The 22,902-nt window shown below is 41.3% G+C and overlaps 1 protein-coding gene across 4 annotated transcripts in view; it reads right to left on the bottom strand.

The window, feature by feature from the left end:
- Positions 1–22,902, bottom strand: part of ARHGEF7 (Rho guanine nucleotide exchange factor 7) — a 120,175-nt gene that overhangs the window by 86,428 nt on the left and 10,845 nt on the right. For 3 of the 4 annotated variants that reach the window (XM_054391166.1, XM_054391174.1, XM_054391189.1), the window contains exon 2: positions 17,686–17,772. The exons of the other annotated variant lie outside the window; for it this stretch is intronic. In XM_054391166.1, the coding sequence (XP_054247141.1) occupies positions 17,686–17,772 (87 nt within the window). The remainder of the gene's footprint in view (positions 1–17,685; positions 17,773–22,902) is intronic. 4 annotated transcript variants of the gene reach the window in all.

Raw genomic sequence — 22,902 nt, 5'->3', positions numbered from 1 at the left:
AACTGAGCTATAAATTAAGTATTCCCAATGACAAGTGAAAAGACAATGGTTAGCCATTGCTTAGACCACCAGCTGAAGCAGCTGAACAAACAATAGGAAGGTTGTATAAAATCCATACATTAACCCTGGAGGTTATGGTCATAGCATGCTGTCATGATAAAAAAAAAAAAGCACCAACATAAAATAGCTTTGTAAAGAGTTGTGTTGTCATAGAAGAAAGTCCACTGAGCTATTAAATACACAGTGATACAGATATCATCCCTGACTCCTCTAGATGCTCCTCAGCTATGGAGTCAGAAGCTGGGAAAATTTAACAAAAGGTGTCATGCTCTATTTTAACTGGTTTTTTACACCTTTTCTCCCAAACATCTGTTACAGATGGCTACCTCACAGGATAAGGTAAACGGACCTTTGACCTGAACTGGCAGTGTCTTCTTCAGGTCACTAACGACCAGCTAAGTTAATTAGTCACACTAACTCAGTCACTATAGAAAACCCCTTGGTAAAATGTTGCTTGTGCAACAGTAATTACCCTTTACTCCCAAAATACTGCAAAGCATGCCTCAGACAATTTTACAACTAATATGGGATTTAAATTTTTAAACTAAGTTAAACAATTGAATAGTCATACTGAAAGATGCAAAAGAAATTACAAGAGAAAGTACCTGGCAGAAATTTGACAAAACCTGGATAACAGGATGCAGCTGCACTGACCTATAGAGGCAATTATTATTCAACACCTCCCACAGATGTTACTACACACCTCCCCGATGTGGGACCTGGCTAGGATAATCAAGGTGTGAGACAGCACAGCTGTAGAAACCTATTCAGCCTTAGTTTTCTGTATGTCAGCTCACTAGAGCAACTTGTTCTGCAACTGCAGTCTGTAGATCCAACACTGGGGAAGTGGCAGGATCCCTATGGCTGTGGACTACCAGAATTTCCCTTTACAAGGGCAGCCCACAGCTACAGTATATGTACAACAACCTATATTCACCATTAAGAGATGTAAACACTGTAGCAATATTAATAATGCTAATATAACTAAATGAGTCCCTTACACACCACTATGAACTTTGTTCCTCTTCAAAACTAGCTAGCAGTTATGTCTAGATTTAAAGGACAGCAAGGAGACTAGCAAGAAGAAGCAGTAGCATGTATCATTACACCAGTGTTCAAGTTATGGCACAGAACAGAAATAACATGTTACAAAAATTCCATATGATACTAAGACGTTGATTTCCACACCCTACATGTGCCCCTCCCCCCCACCCCCTTAATCTTTACTATTTAAATGCCACAAAAGTCAGCTCCAGTCTACAAGAATGCATTATGGATCACTATATTGACCTGTATCCACAGCTGATACTGTGGAGTTTATACTAATGGGACTTCTGCAGAGGGTTCACAATTTTCTCAGATTTGAAGTTAAGCATGCTAAGGATGAGGCTCCAAGTTTAACTGAAACGCTGACAGCAAAGCATTTAAATTGTCATTTACACAATACCTTAAGAAGAAATTATGTCAACCAAATCACATGAAGCTACAGCATTCTCAAACAATTCATCATTGGTATCACAGTAAAGGCAAGTCTCAGAACAAGCCAAAGTCAGAGCACATATAAACCCCTTTCAGATTGCGATCTCCATTGCACCCCTTTCAAAAAAAAAAATTAACAAAAACACACTCACAAAATTCAAACAAACATAAAAAAACAACCTCCTGCTGAATTCGGTGAAGTGCAAGACACCCTCAACCTTTTAGCTATGAGATCAGAGTAGACATCCTGTTATTACCAGAGTCACACTGCACTGGAAATATCATTTGTACAAAGGATGAAGTCTGCAAAATACACTGCTCTAACACAGAAAACAGCAATGCAGCATAAAGTTGCCAACTAGATTTAAAAACAAAAAATTAAAAAAGGTATAGGTTGAGCATTAGAAGCAGCAACTAGGGCAGCAATGGCAACGATCCAGCCTCTGAGGAGTCCAACACACAAAAACCTACCAAGGAGCTCTGCATATGGCAAAAGCAGGTATCACACAGAGCAGCAATGCCTGAGGTGATGCCCTTTCATTTCCTGGCTTCTTAAAGCAAAGACACATAATGGTTGCTTATACGTAACTTAACTGCAACAGCTAAGAGCTTACCTGGTTGTCTAATCACACCACCTATGACCTCAAGATAAGAGGTTACCCAGGTACCACATTCTATCATGCTTCATCTAGAAACCTAGTGCGGATACAGTGTCTTCAACAGATCAAATAAAAGTAAAAACTTCTCCCTCAACTGAGAATGGGAAACAGTGAAATTGCCCTGAAGCCCCCAAGGTGCCACTGAGAGCTGTTTGTGCATTGTGGGATTGCTCTTGGAGCTGGAGTCAACTGCCTCAGTTTTTAAGACAGATTAGGACTGCAACAACTGCAATGTGTCAGAGAAAACAACTATAGCAAGATTTTGTTCTTAGGAAACAATAGCTAAAAAACTACTGGTACCTGTTCAGAAGCACAAGAGCTTCCATGTGCACACCAGATCGTTCCCTCTACTGGAACAGTCATTTTCTGTATTGTATCCTATGCATCTCTGGCTAACCCAAATCTCTCCTGGTAAATCCTGGAAAGTGTATCCTCTTCTTTCCCAATCAATAAACGTTTGCAAACTGTTTTCCAAACAGAGTTTCCTGCTTCTTCTCATGTGAAAAAAAGCAGATTCTACAAGCAGAAAGGAGAAAATTGTGGTATTCTAGAAGCAGGATGAAAAATTAAGTGAATCTTTCCAATAGGATGCTCCAGAAGCATTTAGAAAACAAAGACACAGTTTTGACAAAGCAGAAGTACTTACAAATCTCCAGACACATTCTCTCAAAAAGTTGGTGCCACAAGAGTGCTATCTTTATAGACAACATGAACGTGACGTATAAAAAAGTATTTAAGTTGTTCTGCAGGTAAGAAACCCTTTCAGTTTCTGTAATAAACATAATGCAAAGCCAACAAGTTAGTTAAGACAACACTGAAGTTTTCCAAAGATCACAACTCCTAGCAAACAATTCTAAGTGAACACATTTTTTAATATTAGAACTAGAGTAGCTCTGACAGCAAAAAGAACTTTTAGACAAATCTGACCCAAAACTTCTCACTGTTTTAAAAAAACATACTGAAAAACACTTGTTTGGTAGAGTTTGTCAACCAAATTTGTTTTACACAAGCCTCTGCAAGGTTTCTAGAATAGCCTGCCTTATTTTGTACAAAGGTTGGCGTGTTGTCCAGTATCACACAGCTCATATTTGCTGCCTTGCAACGTAACTAGTTTTAGACAATAAACCTAGCCATGAAGAGCGCTTTTAAAGCATGCAGTAGTAGCTTTCACAACATCTTTTGCTAGCTATAAAAACGGTTCCTCCCAGACATACACCAAAATCTAACTTTATGCCATGTTTTAAAATGGAGCTATTAACAATACGTTTCAGATTGTACCAAAGCAATGCAAGTTCTGTTTCACAGCAACTCACCAACCTGAACTCCATGATCCTAGTGCTTCCTGAACAATTTAACCTACACAGTGCTACATGCAGCTGTTTTGGCTTCCAGTGCTGGACTATCTCGTTTACAGTGCCACCCTGCCACCCCAAATACTGGCCAAGGTATTCTGTCCAAATGTGTCTGAAGCCAAGAAAGCAGGTGTGCAGCTGTGCTCTCTGCAAGCTGCTCAAGAAAAGTTCTTCAACTGTCAAACAAGCCACAGCTCACTGCCTCCACAGTCACGTTGCATCTGCTTGCATAAACTGCCTTGAGTGACTTTTTTAAAAGGCAGGGAAACAAAACAGAGTTTCACATTGTGAGGGGAATTTTATGTCTTCATTAGGGCACCTGAGGCTTCCTCTTTAGCACTACAAAGCTTCCATACTCTACAGAAGGAAGAGAAACATAGGAAAATGAAAAAATTGTCTTAATATTAAACCCAGGGTTATTTCAAACAAACCTTGTAACTCACTTCAAGCATCACCACAGTTACCTGAGGGTAGACCTTGCCAAGAAAGTAGAATTTCACTTGGGTAGTTTATCTAGTGAAGCTGTTAGCAAGCAGTGAGGTCACACCTTGATGAGATCTGCCTTAACGACTTTCAAGAACATATTTAAATTTCAGAGCAATTACAGGCAGCAATTAAATGCAATTCAATCCAGGACTTCCAGTGGCAGAACAAAACCACCAAGAACATATTTGAAGGGCTGAGCCTCATACTACAACATCACACCAACAGTACAAGTCTCTTCAAGAGACACTAGTAGATATCTGATGGGCTTTATTACAGATTAGCAGTCTGCAGGACTAGGACCTGGCAGCCCTATCAGTGCTAACACTTTCCATTACCAGATCTTGCATTTTCTCTTCAGCTTTCCTAAACTTCAAACATTTGGAGTAGCATTTTTCATGAAGCCCATTTTGTACAGAACTTCCCTCTCCTGTCATTATCAGAAATTGCACAGAAAATGTTTGCCAGAAGTCAGCTTCAGGAAATCCAAACCTTGAACCAATGACAGAATTTCTGAAGGATATCCTATAAAAGTTCATTTCCAAAATGTACCAGACACTGTCCTCTAGAAAAAAAAAGGGGAAGAAAAAACCCCACACTGAATTTTGACCAGCTCAAGACCCTTCAGGCTTTGGTTTTTTTTTTTTCATTTAAATTAGTCTCTATACATGCTTAGGATGGACAGAGCACGTCACAGATTCAGGAGTCCACTTGCAAATCACAGTCGAATGCTTCATAGAGGTCTCATTGGTTTGGACGCTAGCATCAAAGGAGAGGACCTTCAAGAGAAAGCAACTGCCCAATTCAAGGCTGGAAAATGAAAGCTAGATAGAGAACTGAAAAGCTGGGGATGGAAGAACGAAATCACTTAATTTTAGAAAGAAACTATTTTTCAGATGCCTGGGTTCATACTAACTCCCTCCATTTGTATCCCTGGAGGGACATGCATCTCATCCATCATAGTTCATCCTCTGGAGAGGCTACTGCTGTTGACTACAAACAGAAGCCTCTAACAAATTGCAATTCAGGAAAAAGCTAAAAACAAGACAAAGGAAGAGTATTGTTACAAAGAACTGCAGCCTTTGGAAATCCTCCTTAGCCACATCTTCAGCTACAAAGCTGGCATCCTCCCATTCTCATCAGCCCATCACCTCCTTCACTGTAACAAACGAAGACTTCTTTTTTTTCTGTGGCAGTTGTTTGCTGCATCAGAAGCCTGACCAGCACTAGAGCTCATCTATAGTAAATAGCAGGAACAGACAGAAAAACACCTTTCTCTTTGACCAGAGATGGCACTGACTTGTCTTGGAGATCTCAGAAATTGAGATACCCAATGGTAGGTTAGGAATGACAGGAGAGAAGATACAGTGAGGCAAATCACTTGTCAGAAACGTGTAGAAAGGACGACTAGGACTCAAAACCCAAATGGGAAAACAATGCCAATAGTTAAAAGAGAATGGGAAAGAAAAAACAGAAACACTTGTCAACAGCTTTATGTAGAAGCCAAATCATGTCATCCCTCTAGCAACATATACTTAGAAAACGCAGCAGCTGAAAAAATACCCATCTCTTCCCAGCTTGGCACAAAGAAGAAACATGAGCTCACCACTAGGAGACACACTGACAGTTCAGGTGCAGAGGCTTAGCAGGAGAGATGGCAATTCTGCTCCCACATATCAGCATGCTGTCACCAGGAGCTTTTTTTTTGTTTCTCCTCCTTTTGATAAATCTAGCATCATCTAAAGATGATTATTTTACAGTGAATGTGCAGATCAGTTACTACCGTTTTCCTCAACATCTCTGCCACCTTTCAGTACATAGGGCAAGGTGAGTCAAGGGACCAGTTAGGAAACCTTAGGGAAACAAAACAAAAGAAAACAAAAAAAAAAAAAAATCACAAGCAAAAAAAGACATCCCTCTACCCACCACATTCTATACAATACTTAAGACAAATCATTTCACTTACCTGGATTAAAACCAGTTTCAGAAAATGGGTCCCTGATTGCAATTTAGCTCTGACATAAATTGAGTTTGTGAAACAAGGAGCTGGTAGGCAGTGCTAAACTAACATCTTCACTGAGACAGAAGTTCATGAAACCTACTCCTTCAGATGTTCATGTCACTGCTGAAATCAAAAGGCATGGTAAGAAACCAGCAAACTATGGCAGAGACAAATTCCTTCTGTCTGCCACATTGCTACATCACTACCAAAAAAGCCATCTCATATCATTTTATTTACTCTATTGCTTGACTCCTCAGATGCTCAAAAGCCAAGGTTTTGAGTTAAACAAGAATTTAAATGAATTTAAGGCAGTACTGCAACTATCTCCCAACTCTGTGCCAGACCCAGCTCTCTCTCCTGACCCTCACCCTCCTGAGCCACTTCGGTGGATAACAGAGCAGGTTAGCAGACACTTCCAGGAGTCTGCCAAGAAATGGCGCTAGAAGAGGGAAGAGCAAGGAATGTGGAAGCAATATTCCAAGTCACTGATGCTGCATTGCTGAAGAGGGTTTAAACTACCCTCAGACCACAGCCTGACTTCAGTTCTCTCTGCCCTCACAGTTTAGCATTCACAGCTGCAATTGAGGTCCACAGAAGTTGCACCAAACTACTGACACTTCAGCCTGCAGCCAGAGCATTGTGAAATAGGTGTAACACCACTCCTTCATATATAGTCTTGAAAATCAAACCAAAAGAAGTTTGCAAATATCTGACACTATTGTGGAAAGTGCCACACAACATCCACACAGAAGCTACTAATTCAGCTTCCAAACTAAGACTTCACTCATATCCAAGAAAAGTGTGAGACCATCCAAGGAACAAAGGAAGAGCACTGAGCAGCCTTCCAGCTGACACCAAGCAACCTTCCTACAGAAAATCAAAACAATTACCTACTTTGACCACACACATACAGAGGGGGCATCACAATTTTTGTTCAGTTAAAGCCTTAGTAGCATCTACCATGAAGATGGATTTTAGAAAAGTTAAGTTTACAGTTGTTATGACCCAGAAATGCTTTTACAGTACAGACAAAAATAAGTACACCACATACCTACTAATCAGCTACACTATTAGACAAATTTATTTACTTACATCCATGCAAAATGAGCCCAAATTAGACACTCTTGAGTGTTTCAACTAGCAAAAACAAGCAGCAACATTTTAAATCACAATATTCTTTTATTTCAACTAAATCTGTGATTTCTGGTCTGCTTTAAAAGCACATCTACATTTTCTTCTCTATTTGCTGACAGTATCTATGAAGTCACAATCATTCAACAAATTCTTAATGATATATTGACATTTGAAAATGAGATACTCCTAGCAAGTAATAATAAAAAATAAGCAATAAGCCAACTTCATAAGCAAGTATAGGTAGGAAAGAAAAATCAACAAGCTGACAGGCTTTTTTGAAACTGCAGAGCCCTCCAAGCCAAGTAATTAATTTAGGACATAAATAATATCTATATGTGGTCAATTTAACTATCAGGAGTTTACAACATCAAATTAAGTTAATTACAACAACTTTGTATCTTAACAATAAAGAACTGCTCTTTCAGGTTAACTGCCAACTACAGAAAACACTTCAGTTGTACTTACACACGAAAGTTGCCTTTTGCAAAATGTTCATGCAACATTAGGATGAAGAACTAGCCTAAGGCAAAGGGCATGAAAATGTATTTTCTCGTAATTTACTTCGTTTGCTCACAAGCATACGGGGTGGATGGATTTACATGGCGTATTCCAACAATTACTAGGTTATTATAGACTAACATCCTGTTACTTAGCTGTACTTCAAGCACTTTCCTAGAGATAATCTCCCACTTTTTCTTCCTGAAGATTGATACTCAATCTCCACACACTGAAATGAGAACAAACAATTAGATCAAGTGACAGAAAATTATGTCATGATTTCTGCACTAAGGCTCCTTTCAGTTACAATATGCGAAGCAGTTTAAGTGTACACTTTGCAGGCACTACGTAACAAACATACAGAGCACGCGAAAAGGTTTCAGCATGTGTTGTATGGAAAAGCAATTTCACTAACAAATAGCAATTAGTATTTGTGCCTTCTGGTTTAAAACAGTGCTTCTAGGCACTTTCTGCCGACAGATCTTAAAATAAGGAACTTTTTTTTCAACTTCATTTTTATGCATTAATTAAATGAATGAGTGGGAGACAGGGGAAGATAAATTCCACCCCCTCTCACAGAATCACAGAACACTAGGGGTTAGAAGGGACCCCGAGAGATGATCTAGTTCAACCAGAGCACGATCACCTAGAGTAGGTCACACAGGAATGTGCCCAAGTGGCTTTTGAATGTCTCCAGAGAAGGAGACTCCACAACTTCTCTGGGCAGAGCATTCCAGTGTTTTATCACGCTCGCAGTGAAAAAATGTCACAGTGTCTCTTTGATTTGTACTGACTTAAATGAACTTTAAGCATTTAAAGAATAGACAGATCCGGTTGAAAAGTAAGAAAAGGTCCCAAAGGTGGGAGCAGACCTCCTCTTTCAGCAACAGTGACCAGTTACATTGGCTCTCTGTTACACATAAATTCACCACCAATTAACGTTGCACTGAGCCACCGATAATCCTACCAAGTATTTTTGTGCCATTTCAATTCAACTTCATTTTCCTGGCTTCAGAAGCAGTGTCCAGTGCACAGCTATGCCAAGAATCATCACAGCACCCCTAAGAAGCTCTGCTTGGTGACTGGCAAGTGAGTAAGCAAAGGGAAAGAATTTTAACCCGCACTCAAACCCTACCCTGGGACACTCAAGAGTCTCCTTTTTTTGTTTTCCTTTCAGAGGGGAACTCTAAGAAAAAAAAAAAAGATAAAAGTAGCAAGTGTCAGTGCTTTCAGCACAGAGTCCCATTTAGAAATAACTCAGCACATTTAAGTCATCCTAAAATCTGAAGACTATTTAATTTGTTCCAACACTGCAAATGCCATTAAAAGAAAAAAAAAAGTCTGTCACACATGTCCCTAAGTCTGTCACACACGTCCCTTCCATTCATCTAAATAGTAATATGAATGAAGGAATCAAACCAGTTAAGGCCCCTTTTTGGAGAAATGGGAGATGAGAGAAATGGGATAGATGATTTAATTAAAGCTAGGGTAATGGTTTGTTTTTCCACAGTACCAGCCTAAGATGACAAGAGCCACCATTTTTGCTGGTGCTTGTATCTAACAATCCTCTAAAATCACCATGCAAAACAGACTAGGGGTTCTCATGAAGCAAGAGTAAAAATCTCAGGGAAAAGACTTGATCAGGTAAGAATTTCACAAGATACTGAGCAAGTACATATCTGGAAAAAACTATTAAGCGTGTTATCACCACGTTCTCACTAACCACCACTAGTCCTCTCAATCACTTAAATACCCTCCTCCTTACAGAAAACAAACCAGGGGTAACAGGTGAAAAATAGGACAGTGGAAGAATAATTTTAAAAGAACATACATTATTAAAAAAATAATCATCATAATAGTATCAAGTAACTCAGCCACTACCAGAAGAGGATCTGTGAAGGTGTTCTTCACAGCCAGGAAGCACACCAGCTAGTAATGACACATTGCTGTTGGGCAGTTTTCACCCTCAATTTTTTCCTTTATTATTTTACCATTGAAAAGGCAGTTTCACTACTGCACTTTATATTTCTTAAGGCTCGTGAAGCAAGTACCACTCAGAATTTGCACTAGAACAGGGGCTTGGCTCAGGTTTTAATGTTTTGTCTCTGAATTGGACTCAAAAGCATCTGCTACTTAACAGTTTCTAAATACTTCAAAGAAGTGCAGCCAACTGGATGATGAAATAGAGCAGCACTCCATGCTGCATGAAACACACAAATCAAAATACTGGAAGAAGTTTTTTTACTTCAGCTGAAGAAGGAAGAAGGTTTAATCAGAATGTCATCTGCTAAATATGAGCCTCTAGTCCCAGCCCTTCAGGAAGTGTAGGGTACTCTGAGAACACCTCACACTTTCCCTGCTTGCCCCAAAAGACGAGGTCATGCCAGCCTGCCTGCTTCTCCCAGGTTCACTAGCTCTCCACACTAACCCATACAGTCAACTGACTAGGGCAGCTGCTGTGCTGCCCAGACAGGCTTTCCCCAGCAAAGGCTGCCAGTATGGCAGCATCACCTCAGGACACAACAGGCGTACTGCCCTGCATTAGAAGGAATACCTCTCTCTCTTTCTGAGCCACCAGTGCTTAGGGTCGTGTATGTGCACTTGGCCCACAAGATGGCACTGACAGAAAGACTTTGCTCCCTCTTCTCCTCCCTCCTTGCCTCCCTTTGACACCACACTCACCACTGGCCCTGGACTGATTCAGAGAAGGACTGCCACCTACTGAAACATCACATCATCTTCCCTCACAGCTGAGTTTCTCTCGTCTCCTGCCCTCAAGTTACCCAACCAGCTAGCTGCTGCTGGCTTCAGATAGGGCATAGACTGAGGTGACACAGATGAAGACAGCCTATGTTGACTCTTAAATCCCAAGTAAAATCAAAAGAAGATTCTGCCAAGATCAATACACAAAAGCTATAGAGCCTGTTTTGCGCAATTGGACTCTTTTGCTTAGCTGTCATCTCAGCAACCATTCTGCTGGAATTCCTCCACCGTCAAACAGATGCAACATAGTCATTATCATGAGAGGAGAAAGTTTCTGACGTTCCTGCAGGGACCAATCACTGCCATGTCCTGTATTGTAGGGATGCACTTCACATCATTAGTCCAAAAGCATTTGTTAAAAACAAGACACTGCTAAGTCATTAGATCTGCAGGTACTCAAGTTTTCTTTGCACAGAGTATCACCACCTTTAACACACTCTGTACAGTGGCAGATCTTTGCGCCCTCTGTCACACAGGCTTGGGAAACTCATCTGACATCTAATAAAAAGGTAACTGTATTCAGTACACACAACTGTAGATGCTGACTGCAAGTTTTATCCACGTTCCTACTTCCAGTATGTATGCCAGCTAAAAAAAAAAAAAAAAAAAAAAGCAAGTCTTCAAAACCATTCAAGAACAGTGTGTGTCATAGAAGGGAGTATGAAGTCCCTTCTGAAACTTCTGAAGTCCAGCTTCACAAGTAATTCATAAAAACCAGAACCATTATCAAGACCAGTCATCCTCTGAAGGAAAAAATGTAGGCAGGGCCAAACAAACACAGACCTACCTCCTGAAACATACTTATCTCACAGCAGGTGCAACTCTGCCCCAGTGCTATCTTCATTCCTGTCCCTTACTATCCAACCTACTGTACCTGCCATTGCTCCTTGCTGGGAAGGATGGAGCAGCTCACCTAATCTCTTCCCAAGAGCTATTTTCACACTTGGCATCCCCAACACCCTGCACAGCTTGCTTCTTGGTCAGTGCTAATCAGGAGCCACTCTTCCCACAACCCTCACTCTTCAGAAAGCAAACAGATGAGACCACCCTTACTACACATCATGCCAAGGAGCTGGAGGACAGGAGAGAGCTGAAGAAATTAAAGCAACTCCTTTGTCAAGCCAGGCAAACAGTCCAAGTCAACAAAAAGCCTCTTCTCCCTTTTTTGCTTCAGGGACTTGGAAACTCTCCCAAAACCCTCCTTCCCTCCAGCCCTCTTTATCTACCCTTTTCTCCCTGTTTTCCTAGTTTTCCCACTTTCCCTCACATGATTAATTTCAGTGCAAAGAAGCACTGAAAACCTTTTGTGAAAAATTTGCTCTATTTGAGCATTAAAGTACAGTGCTGAAATCTTCTGTGCATTGTAGATTAATAGTGCAATACATTTTAATTGCTACTTGAAAATTCATTTTATTTTTAAGATCCAAATGAACACCACAAATGAGGCACTTGGAAGCCTCACCCAAATCACAGAGCAATGGATTCACAAAACTACTCTGAACAGATATATATTGTATAATGTTTACACCAAAGTACAATGTGTAGCAACCTGCTACATACACACTGACCTCCAAAACATGACTGAAACATTTTGGATGTATTTTTACATCTAACCAACCCTCACATACGGTCCACACAGGAAAGACAAACAGATCTGCACCCATGGCAGATCCATCGTGCCAGAAAGACTCTGTACAAACACACTAACTTACATTTTTGTGTTCAAAGTATCGCACCAGCATGTAATATGAAAGAATTGGCAGGAACTAAAATATTTATGGTACAATTAAAACTTTCTGAAGTAGTTTTAACTTGAGATATATTGAACGTAGCCCTTAAGTAGCCAAAATAATACCAGCACATTTCCAAACCATGTTTGACACAATACTCCTTACAAAAGTATATGCTTACAATTCACTTTTGTTATTTGCTTCCTATTGGGGTTTTTTAAGTCTTTTAAAAATTATTCACTATCAGGTGCTTTTAAACATATACTACACTACAGAAAAGCCTTCTTCCTAGTTATCCTTCACATCATAAAAAGGCATTATATGAAAAGTATTCAAGTAACAGCACCTTTCTATCTTAGCAAGGTTCCAAGATGTGCCAAGTGGCCTTTCAATCACACAACTCAGGCTGTACTTCTCTATTATATGATAGGCAAAACAGACCAAAAGACCTGAGAACAAATTGCATGAAACAAATTTTCAAAATTGTCATATTAAGAGAGGAGAAAAAGGATGAGGGGAAAGATGACAGTCATGTCTTGGAGGTCAGTATGTACAAGACAAGTTTCAGTGACACACTGCACTTTGCTGTTAATATTATCTAGAATAGATCTGCTCAGAGTAGTTTTGTAAACATTCCTTATAACAAATAGATCTTCAAAAGCCAACTTGCAGAATACTTTTCCAAGGCCACAGTGGCAGTAGGACTGTAACCATAATAGTCTAAAGCAGTACATAAAGCTCAGAGAAAAGAAGCATAGCCTAACAGACAAATTCATGTGTCTGTTACACATGCATTTCACAAAGTCATGTGAAATGCAAGCTTGCTCCCAAACGATTAGCTGGTCTAACAGAATGGCATTGGCATCCCTTACAAACTTTTCCCCAAGGCTAGAGCTGTATTACAAACATTCACAAACACTTGTGTGCCTTGATTAAATCTCAAAAGCTATAAATTATACTTCCCAAATTTGCATACAGTGTTCTGAACCTTAAGGGCAAAACCATCTTGTACAAGAGACTGAATAGTAAATAAGCAAAGGATCTTCTTAAACAGAATGAGACTGCCAGGTTTGCTTTATTTCTTTTTTGGTTAATCTACTGCAGAAATAAAATCCTGGGTTTGGCATTGCTGCCTCTGTAGTAAAATGACCACCCTAATCCCAGAGGCAAGCAGGTCAGAAAAGATTCTCAGATCTGTGGCTTGTCCTTTTCCATTAGTCAGTTGTTGGTTTTCCCATCAGTATGGAAGTCAGAAACAAAGAACATTTTTAAGCTCAAGTAACCCACTAACATTAGACACCTGCAGATAAGCAGGCATAATCTTTTATTTGCTGAAAACCAGCAGAAAAATGCTGCAAGACACTACTCATGCAATTTGATCACACAGAGCTTGGCATTGTTCAGAGTACATCAAACATTCTACTATTTAAACAGAACACACTACCATGATTTTCTCTTAACCAATTTTTGCCTACTAGTCTGTATTTAACTGTTGTCCAAACAAATTTCTCTTCTGTTCAAACATACAGCAGTTTCTCCAGAGCCTCTTTTTGGCCCTGTAATCTGTCAAGCAGCTCTGGTCAAAAAGTGAGGAAACATTATATTGTATTGAGGAAGGTGAAACTACTTTGAGAGAACAAAACTGGAGTAACACAACACAGGTACAAGATAATTATTTCGGCAAACCTTATTAGGGTTTGGATAGGAACAAATGCTCTGTGACCATCACCTTTTCTTTGTCCCTTTTGCCAGACTTCTGTGGAAGGTACTGTACACCTACAATGAGTTCCATCTCAGATACACATGTCCACCTATATTCTTCTATAACAGAGTCCATCAGGTACAGCAACCGTTTAGGACCCTATTCCGAAAAGCAGGTCAATTCTCCTCAGAAGGGAGTACAGTTAAACGTCTTACCCACTCAAAGATAAAACTCAGGGGAAAAACAGCCTTTCAAGCAAAAACCGCAGGAGCAGTACATAGTAAATATCCTCTGCTTAAGGAAATAGCATGCTCTAAGTTGTGAGCCAACTGCATGGGCAGCTGCTCCACAGTTCCTTCTATCTACAAACACACTCATCATAGGAAATGAAGCTCTAAAGTAGAATAAACTACTTAACATTTACTTCAAATAATTGTAGTGTCAACTACAGTTTCCAGAGAGGAAAAAACATGGAATTGCAAATTCAATCTCTAGCTGAGGTCCTAGAAACATTTCTCCCTTCATAGCTCTCAGACTCTTTTTTATCTGCATACAAAAACACTGTCTTAAAATAATACAAATACTTGCATACTTCTGGTTATTTAATTTGCTCTGCTTTACACTAAGCCAGATTTCATCTTACAAAGGACTGCTGCAAAATCCATATTAAGTACTCTTCTTGCTCTCAAAAACTTCAACATCAAAAAAATGCTGGGGGGAGGGAGCCATCACTTTCCTTAGAGGAACAGCTATCATTCTCATTAGAATCTGGAATATCCTTTATGAATATCTTATTATCTTTCTAACAGCCCAAACTTACTGGGAAGTAAGAGGAAGACGACAAGTACTATTGTCAGACACCAAAACACTTCCAAACCAACAGTTTCTCACCTCCATCTCATTTTTTTGGGGCAGAAAGACAACAGATATTGTATCCTTTAATAAAAGGACAGTACAGAGGACAACAGCCCAAAGAAGCCATCTACAGCTGTGTAACTTTTCACTAACCACAGCAGTTAATCAAGTTCTCTAACAATGTCTCCAAAGCTGAAATCATACAGACCCCCAGAGCAAGGCAAAGAGCTCTGACTCAGTTTCATAAAAATATAATTTTACTACTTCCAAGATGAGTTCAGATCTAGGAGCAAAAAGCACTTGTGCAATGCCAAGCCGAGGTTAACCAAATCAGTACCATGTTTTTACCACACAACAAACTTAGGCACAAAAGTCACCTGATCCAACCACACATAACTCAATGACAGGCTCAAGTGCACCCCTTGTAAAGCAAAACTCCACACTGTGGAATTCCTGTTAGGAAAACCATGACATTCATGTACAGAACAAGGTCATGTATCCCCACAGCAGCTTCCTCCAATACCTGTATTATCAAAATATTTCTACCATTTAAAGGTATCACATCAAAGGTATCCACCACTTTGTCAAATATTTTTACTCACCATTAATTCCTGATCAACTAATCTGTGCTCTCTGAAAAAATTCCCTTTCACCACTTCCAAAGATGTTCTTCACACTCTTCATTCAATTCAATCTCTAAAACTGATCACAACTAAGGAAGCATTACATAGACACTGCATAGAGGAGCTATGACATCTCTGCGAGGAAGGCAGAGATCCATAAAGGCTGACTCACACTTGTTAAAGGAAACAGGAGAAAGAGCCCAGGATTAGCGGATGGCCACCAAGCCCCTGCCAGCTACACCCTGGTTGAACCCAGATTGCCATTCCCCTCATCTTTGGTCATAGCTAGGGGGTTGGAAAAAATTAATGAGAAAACACCAGGGAACAACCAACATATAAGCCATAAATATACACACAAGAGGCTCTGTAAGCCCAAGCATTTGTGCTCCTTCCTGCCAGCCTCTCAACTCTTCTGGTAGTTTGGGAATAATTCCTGTTCCAACATGCTGAGCTGGAAGCTACTGCAGCCAGTTACCTCCATGTAAGAAAGGAGTTTCCGCCAAGCTTGCTGAGAAGCCCCTGAGGCCAGGTTAACCAATTTGACTATGCCCAAAGATATTCAGGCTCTGATAACAAGCCCAAAATTATCTTTTCTTTTACTCATTTTTGTCCCCTTTCTTGTCACTCCCAGGTAAAAAAAATGAAAGAAAAGCTTTCTGCAACTACAAAAGAAGAAACAAAGTTGCAACATTATGACAGTTTCCAGCCTGTCACAACTTAAAATTTAAAAAAAAAAAATTAAAAAAAACAGTGACAGACCTGCTGTAGGAAGTGAGTCAAGAGAGGACAAATTAATGACATTCATTCCCCCTTTTGCATTAATACTCTATTTCTGAATTGAGAGTTGAAGTGCCTCCCTCTGCAATTCTCTGTAGCATACGCATGTGCATTACTTCAATTTTCAATCAGCTCTTACACAAATGTTCAAAACATGAAAACCTTCATGCAACCCTAGAAAACACAAACAGAGAGACAGCTGCTTTAAGGCAAAACAGAATGCCTGAGAAAACACAAAGTTCACCCAAGAAGCTGGTTTCCAGATATTTTAGAACTTTTTTGCTTTTTTGTCTCACAACAAATTGCACAAGATGCACTATATATTGGGGGAGGAAGGCAGGTAAGAATGTACAGTCTCCTTTTACAAGGAACAGTGCTAAAAGCCATCTTAATTGCCACCTTTCCTTATGACAAAGCCTAAGATTAAACACAAGTCCTGCAAGTATCATTAATTTCACTAATGATGCTTCATTATTTAGAGGCCTCGGGAAAGCAGTCAGCTTCTTTATGATATTCTGTTAATGCCTAGCAAAACTACATGCAGGACCAGAGGTAGTATAAGAACCTGAGAACTAATTAAAGCAACACATTAAGTTCAGAAGCACTAGAAACCATTTTTTTTCTACCTAAAAAATGCCTCTAAGAACTGAAACTACAATACTCCTCACTTCCCAACAAGAGAAGTTGCAACCTGTTTTTTTAATCGCTTTGGCTCCTTCCCACTTACACACACCAAGTAAACTCAACAGCAGCATGTACTTGCTATAGCTAAATATACTGGTGACACATGGCTGCCTAATTTGCAACCCTGTGAACATGTTTGGAAAAGATGGCAGTTTGATGGGTTTTTATGTAACGTATATTTGAACAGATGAAACAACACCTACCATTTTCTTTAATTAGCATTTAATTTGGCTGTTACCAACTTAACTTCTAAAAGCCAGTTTAGAAGCAGTTTCACCAAATAAATCGAATATAATTTATACGTTTATTATTAAGCATCCACTTGAACAGAAAAGCAAAGGTTTTACTTGTAACTGAGCCAGGTAAGGGCACGCATCCTCCCCAAGACACAGAGGCCAGCAGCGTCTCCCCGCCTTACACTGGCAGAAGACGGGGCGCACACTCCCTCAGCGCTCGGTGAGAAAAAGCGAGGTCCTCAATTGCCCTTTCCACGCGGTACAGCACATTTTACACTCACGCCGCCAATCAGTCAGTCAGTCAGTCAGTCAGTCATGCCATTCCGCGGCCACGGGAGGCCCGGCCGGGGCACAGCCGTCACCCAGACCCATCGGGAAGCGGAGAAGCCGCAGAGAAGCAGAGGAGGCATTCCCCGCCGCCCCCCGGGCCTGCAGCCAGGGGAGGGGCGGCCGCCACCATCTTGTCAGCCGCCCGCCACCGGCCGCCCCCGCGTCGCTGGCCATAAAGGGAGGGTACAGCCACCTCCCGCGGCACCCCGCGGGGAGAGAAACCACCCCCCAAGCCTGGAGAGCGAGTCGGGCATCCCTCAGTCCCATTACCCCTCTCGTAGCCCCGCTGTGTGCTGTTCTACCCCCACCCCGACTCACCTCCAGGCGGAGGGAAGCACCGCAGCCCCGCAGGAACTCGCGGATGTTGCTCAGGCACTCGCCTTCCGTCCGCGGCTCAGGGTAAACCTGCAAGAGAAGAGGTGGACGGCTCAGCGGGGGAGCGGCACGGCTCGGTGGTGCCCGCTCCCTTCCCCGACCCGTCGCTCCCCTCACCTCCCGCTCCCTCCTCAAGCGGCGGCGGAGACGATCGCTCCCAGTGAAGGGGTTGAACCGGGAAGTAAACACGGAGAACAGGAAATGGCGTGGACAGTACGGGGGCGGCGGGCAGGAGCACAAGCAAAGGTACCCCAGCCAGCCACGGCCCTGAACAGCTCTGCCCCGCCGCGGAGCGGGTGGTGAGGGGAGGAGAGGGGATGGGGGTGCGGCCTGGCTCGGCCCTCCTCCGCCCCGCCCCGCCGCAGCTGCAGCCGCAGCCGCAGGTCCCGGCCGGCGGTGGGAAGGTGGAGAGCTGCGGTGGGAGCGCCCCCAGGCTTCCCCGATGAGTATTTTTAATTTTTTTAATTTAAATTAATAATACGCACACCCCTCTGCCATTTCGGGTAGAGCAAGGTGAGGCGGCTCCTCGGGCCCTGGACTGAGTGGCTGTACTAGGGGCAGCCGAGGGATAGCTCCTCCTCGGGACGGCGGCCCGCCCTGGGCTGCAGTGAGAAAGGATCGTGCAAAGGGTGAAGGCCCAGGTCGCGAGTGACCCATGCCGTTTGCGGGGCTGCCAGTGCCCCCGTTGTTTTAACTTACGTTCACTCTTAAGCTTTTGTAACAAGGAGATGTATCAGGAATGCTGCAAAGGCCTCAGTGGAAAAATAATCAGTACGCAGGGTTAATAATCTGCCAGTTCCAGGACTAATGAATTTTGTTCTACGATTCTGTAACTCTGTGATTGTTATCTGTATTTTATTAAACAGCTGCAATCTCACCTTACCTCAGCAAAGAAGCAACTTCACAAAAAGGAAAATTTTGACTGAACTTGAGAGAAAAGAGCCTCTGACAACGCTGCCATGTGCTCTCTGCAGCCACATTGATGCTGCCTTCAGTTCAACCTCTACCCTGAAAGTGCAGACCTTCCTCAGTAAAGCAGCCAACCCCACAGGCTTTTAGGGCTGAGGCTTAACTTTTACCACAGCTTACCTCAAATTCTGTGTACATCTAAGCATCATTTAATGATAAATTCATTAATTTCTATTAAATACTTTAGCAAACAAACCACTGCCCAGACTGAGAAGTAAGCAGACCTGCAACCTGTTCTTTTGGAAGGAGAAAGCCTAGCTCCGAAGTGCACCGTAAGTTGCTAAGGTGGCAACACATGCATCTTGTCCTTTAACTATGCATTACATTCACAAAGAAAATGTGTTAAATTAACATGTTTGTCAACGGCACACAAACTCACAAGCATAGCACTGGGAACTTCACATCAGGTTCACTTCAAACGTTGCATCAAGCGCAAACCAAGGTAATGCCTTCCCATGAAAGATCACATGAAAGATCTCTGTGACACCACAAAAATTAACAAATACAACAGCATGACAGAGTGAACCTGGTACAAAGAAATTTAAAACACAAGTCACTAACCTTTTCTAGACACAAAATTCACATGAGTTTTAAATTAAATCCATTATGCCCTAATATGAGGAATTTGATAGCAATATGAGTTAAGAATCTTCCTTTCTTCAAGCAAGCACACACATGCACACAGCCCTAAACTCCTCAAATTATTTGGTACTACGATAAATTGCTGGGGGTTAAGAATAACCTTTTTACTAAACAAACACTTAAAGGGAATTCCAGAGAAATCCTACATAGCTACAGCAACCCAAAAGACGATCTCAGGAGATTCAGAAAGGATACAAGCAGTGAGAGAAGCCTCCTGGAAACACTAAAAGCTTCATCCCTCTTGCTTGTTTTTTGCTGGTTTCTCATTTTTTGCTTGCTATACTTTCTGATTAATTTACTTCATTCTAGTACAAAATCTCAAGCTCAGCCAATCATGCCAACATCCCTTGCTAGAAAGGGTTCCTGACAATCCTATTAATATTTCTACATTGATGCTTCTGACATGCTTCCTTCTCCATATTCCTTATACTTACAAATACACAGTTGCCATTTATAACTTTTTTTTCTTAAATTATTTGAATAATAACTGGGGGTTATTTCCCTTTATAGGTCAGACTTCCTCATCTTTTTTTTGCACCCACAATTTTTCTGGTTGCTTCTGCTTCATCAAGGCCTATTTTCAGTCTGAGGAACTTCAAAATTACTTCTACTCCCCAAATAAGAATAACCTCTAACAAGAAATAACAAACATCTTCTCTCATAATATAATCCACATTAACACTCCTTATTCCTAAAGTCTCCATACATTAAGCACAGAATTCAATAATTGTAAGAAACCCAGATATAGGTACTACTACCTCACAAGAGACTGCACAATACCTGGAAATAGACTCCCAAAAAGAGATAAGGAGAGACATATGATTAAAGGAGGGCAAAAACCTTCAGATGAAAGATTCAAAAAAACAACAAGCAAAGTAAAACCAGCCCCATAAACAGTTCTCTTTCACAGAGTCACAGAATGGTTTGAGTTGGAAGGGACCTGGAAGATCACCTCGTTCCACCCCTCCTGCCATGGGCTGGGACACCCTGCACTAGACCAGGTTGCTCAAGGCCTCATTCCACCTGGTCTTGAATACCTCCAGGGACAGGACATCCACAACCTCCCTGAGCAACCTGTTTCAGTGTCTCACCACCTTCACTGTAAAGAATTTCTTTCTGATACCCAGTCTAAACCTACCCTCCTCAAGTTTCAGTTCATTCCCTCTCGTCCGATCACAACAAGCCCTTGTAAAAAGTTCCTTCCCAGCTTTCACGTAGGCCCCTTTCAGGTACTGGAAGGCCGCTATAAGGTCTCTCCACAGCTTTCTTTTCTCCAGGCTAAACACCCCCAAATCTCATGGCCTGTCCCCACAGGGGAGGTGCTCCAGCCTTCTAACCATCTTCACAGCCTCTTCTTTCAGATCTGAAGTTTACAATACATGCCAAATATACATCTGTGAGACTGCAGCCATACCAGCATTCGAATGCATATTTACAGTTAAAAATCACCTTCCTTCAAAAGAATAAAATAAGTTGCAGTAAATCTTTAGAAATGCCATTTCTTCTCTCACATAATAAAAACAAGGGAAGGAACTTCAGGGGCAATGTGAGAAGCAGGCTGCATTTTCTCAGTTCTGTGGCTACAGTGGCATTTCTATCTAATGGGAGACAGAAGCATATGGGTAACAAATCTAAAAATATGTTAGCATTTGTATCCTGCTAGAAATTTAAAGTGTTAATGATTCCTTAACGCAAAACAAACTCATTAAGTTATTTAGCTGGGAAATCTTAATGTGACTCTGGCAACCTTTTCCTACAGAGGGCTAAGAAACAAAGTAAGGAACCTGAGTAATCAACTAAACACTGCTGACAGAATCTCAAAATGCAATTATGTGGGGGCCATCCCATGTTAAAATCACATGGTATAGGATATCCTTTACAAACAGTTATAGGAAGGTCAGGAGGGTGACCCTTCTCTCTCATAGATTATATTTATACCTCACAGACTATTCAAAATTTAACAGAATACAAATACATGCAGACCACAGACGGTTAAGTTCTAGTCTGCCTGAATAATGGCAAATACATTCAGAGAGAAAGAGTAAACATAATAAAATTAATGTATCATACTCCAAAATTACTTTAAGAAAAAGTAACACAGAAAGCCCATGAAATAAAGCAGTTACATATTTTCCTCTACAGTATTTGCTTCATAAACCAACACCATTGATTCATTCATAGGGGCTGTCTTTATCTCACATGTCCATTCAACTCCTAGTACAAAGAGGCATCAGTGTCCAATTGGAACCTCTATGTGCTCTAGTAATACAAATAAAAAAGGTTAATAGTAATTAGAAAAGACAGGGATTCCAAAGGGACCTGTCAGATTCTTAATTATGGACCAGGGCTCCACAGTGGAATCCAAAAGAGGCAAGTAGAAGGTAATACATAGAGCAGCAACAGTTTAAACCACTTCTTTATGGTAACAGGGACAGGTACTGATTAAGATTTAATCTCTCAGGGAATAGTTCTGAAAACCATAGTAGTTCATTGAAGACATCTGTGTGATGTTCTGCAGCTGTCAAGGAATGCAATACATTCTCTGCCACCCAGAAAAGATGGAGAACAATCTGCAAAGCGAATACATGCTACCTAGCTAAATGTTACATACCTTTTTATGATGTCTGTGATTTTAGTCTACCACAACAAATATATAAAAAATTATGATGCAGAGAGAGGCTGCATCAAGAAAAGATACGACAGAAGTGGTCAGAAAAGAAAATTTAAAAGGCTGCCATTAGTTCATTTGGACAGAGAAAGTATATGAGGAAAATATGCAAGGAACAGAAGGAGTTTGTCATTGCTTAGACCCAACTGGCAGCTAAGCTGCACACACAGCCTCCCCACACATGCCCAATGGAATGGGAAGGAGAATTCAGAGAGAAAGGCAACACCCCATGGGTTGAGATGGACGGTCTGGAGAGTTGGGCAGGGGTGAACCTCATGAAGTTCAACAAGAGCAAGTGTAGCGTCCTGCACCTGGGAGGAATAGCCCCATGCATCAGTGTAGGTTAGGAGCTGACCTGCTGGAAAGAAGATCTGCGGAGAAGGACCTGGGAGTGCTGGTGGACAACTACACCACGAGCCAGCAATGTGTTCTCATGGCCAAGAAGGCCAATGGTATTCTGGGGTGCATTAAAAAGTATGGTCAGCAGGTTGATGGAGGTCATCCTTCACCTCTACTCTGCCCTTGTGAGGCCGCACCTTGGGTACTGTGTCCAGTTCTGGGCTCCCCAGTTCAGAAAGAAATTGACTGACAACAGTGGCTACATATAAGTTAAACAAAGAAAATCAATAGTCAGTCATTTATCTAGCACAACATACAATACTACAACATGATTTACTATGTAAGAAGACTATCTCAGTTACTAGAAAACAGACACTAATAGAGAATATAACAGGTAGCTGCAAACTAGTAGGCATATCCAGCAGACACTAAAAATGTCCTGTTCAGGAACACAGCTGCCCTAGTATGAAGATTAAAGACTCAGCCCTCAAGTAGAGATACTAGAGGAAAATCCCATAAAGAGGCAGCCCTGCACTGTGAAG

This window comes from Indicator indicator, chromosome 1 (assembly GCF_027791375.1).
Source record: "Indicator indicator isolate 239-I01 chromosome 1, UM_Iind_1.1, whole genome shotgun sequence".
NCBI classification, from domain to species: domain Eukaryota; kingdom Metazoa; phylum Chordata; class Aves; order Piciformes; family Indicatoridae; genus Indicator; species Indicator indicator.
The sequence above is the reverse complement of the archived record's forward strand: the minus strand, read 5'-3'. Positions and strand labels throughout refer to the sequence as shown.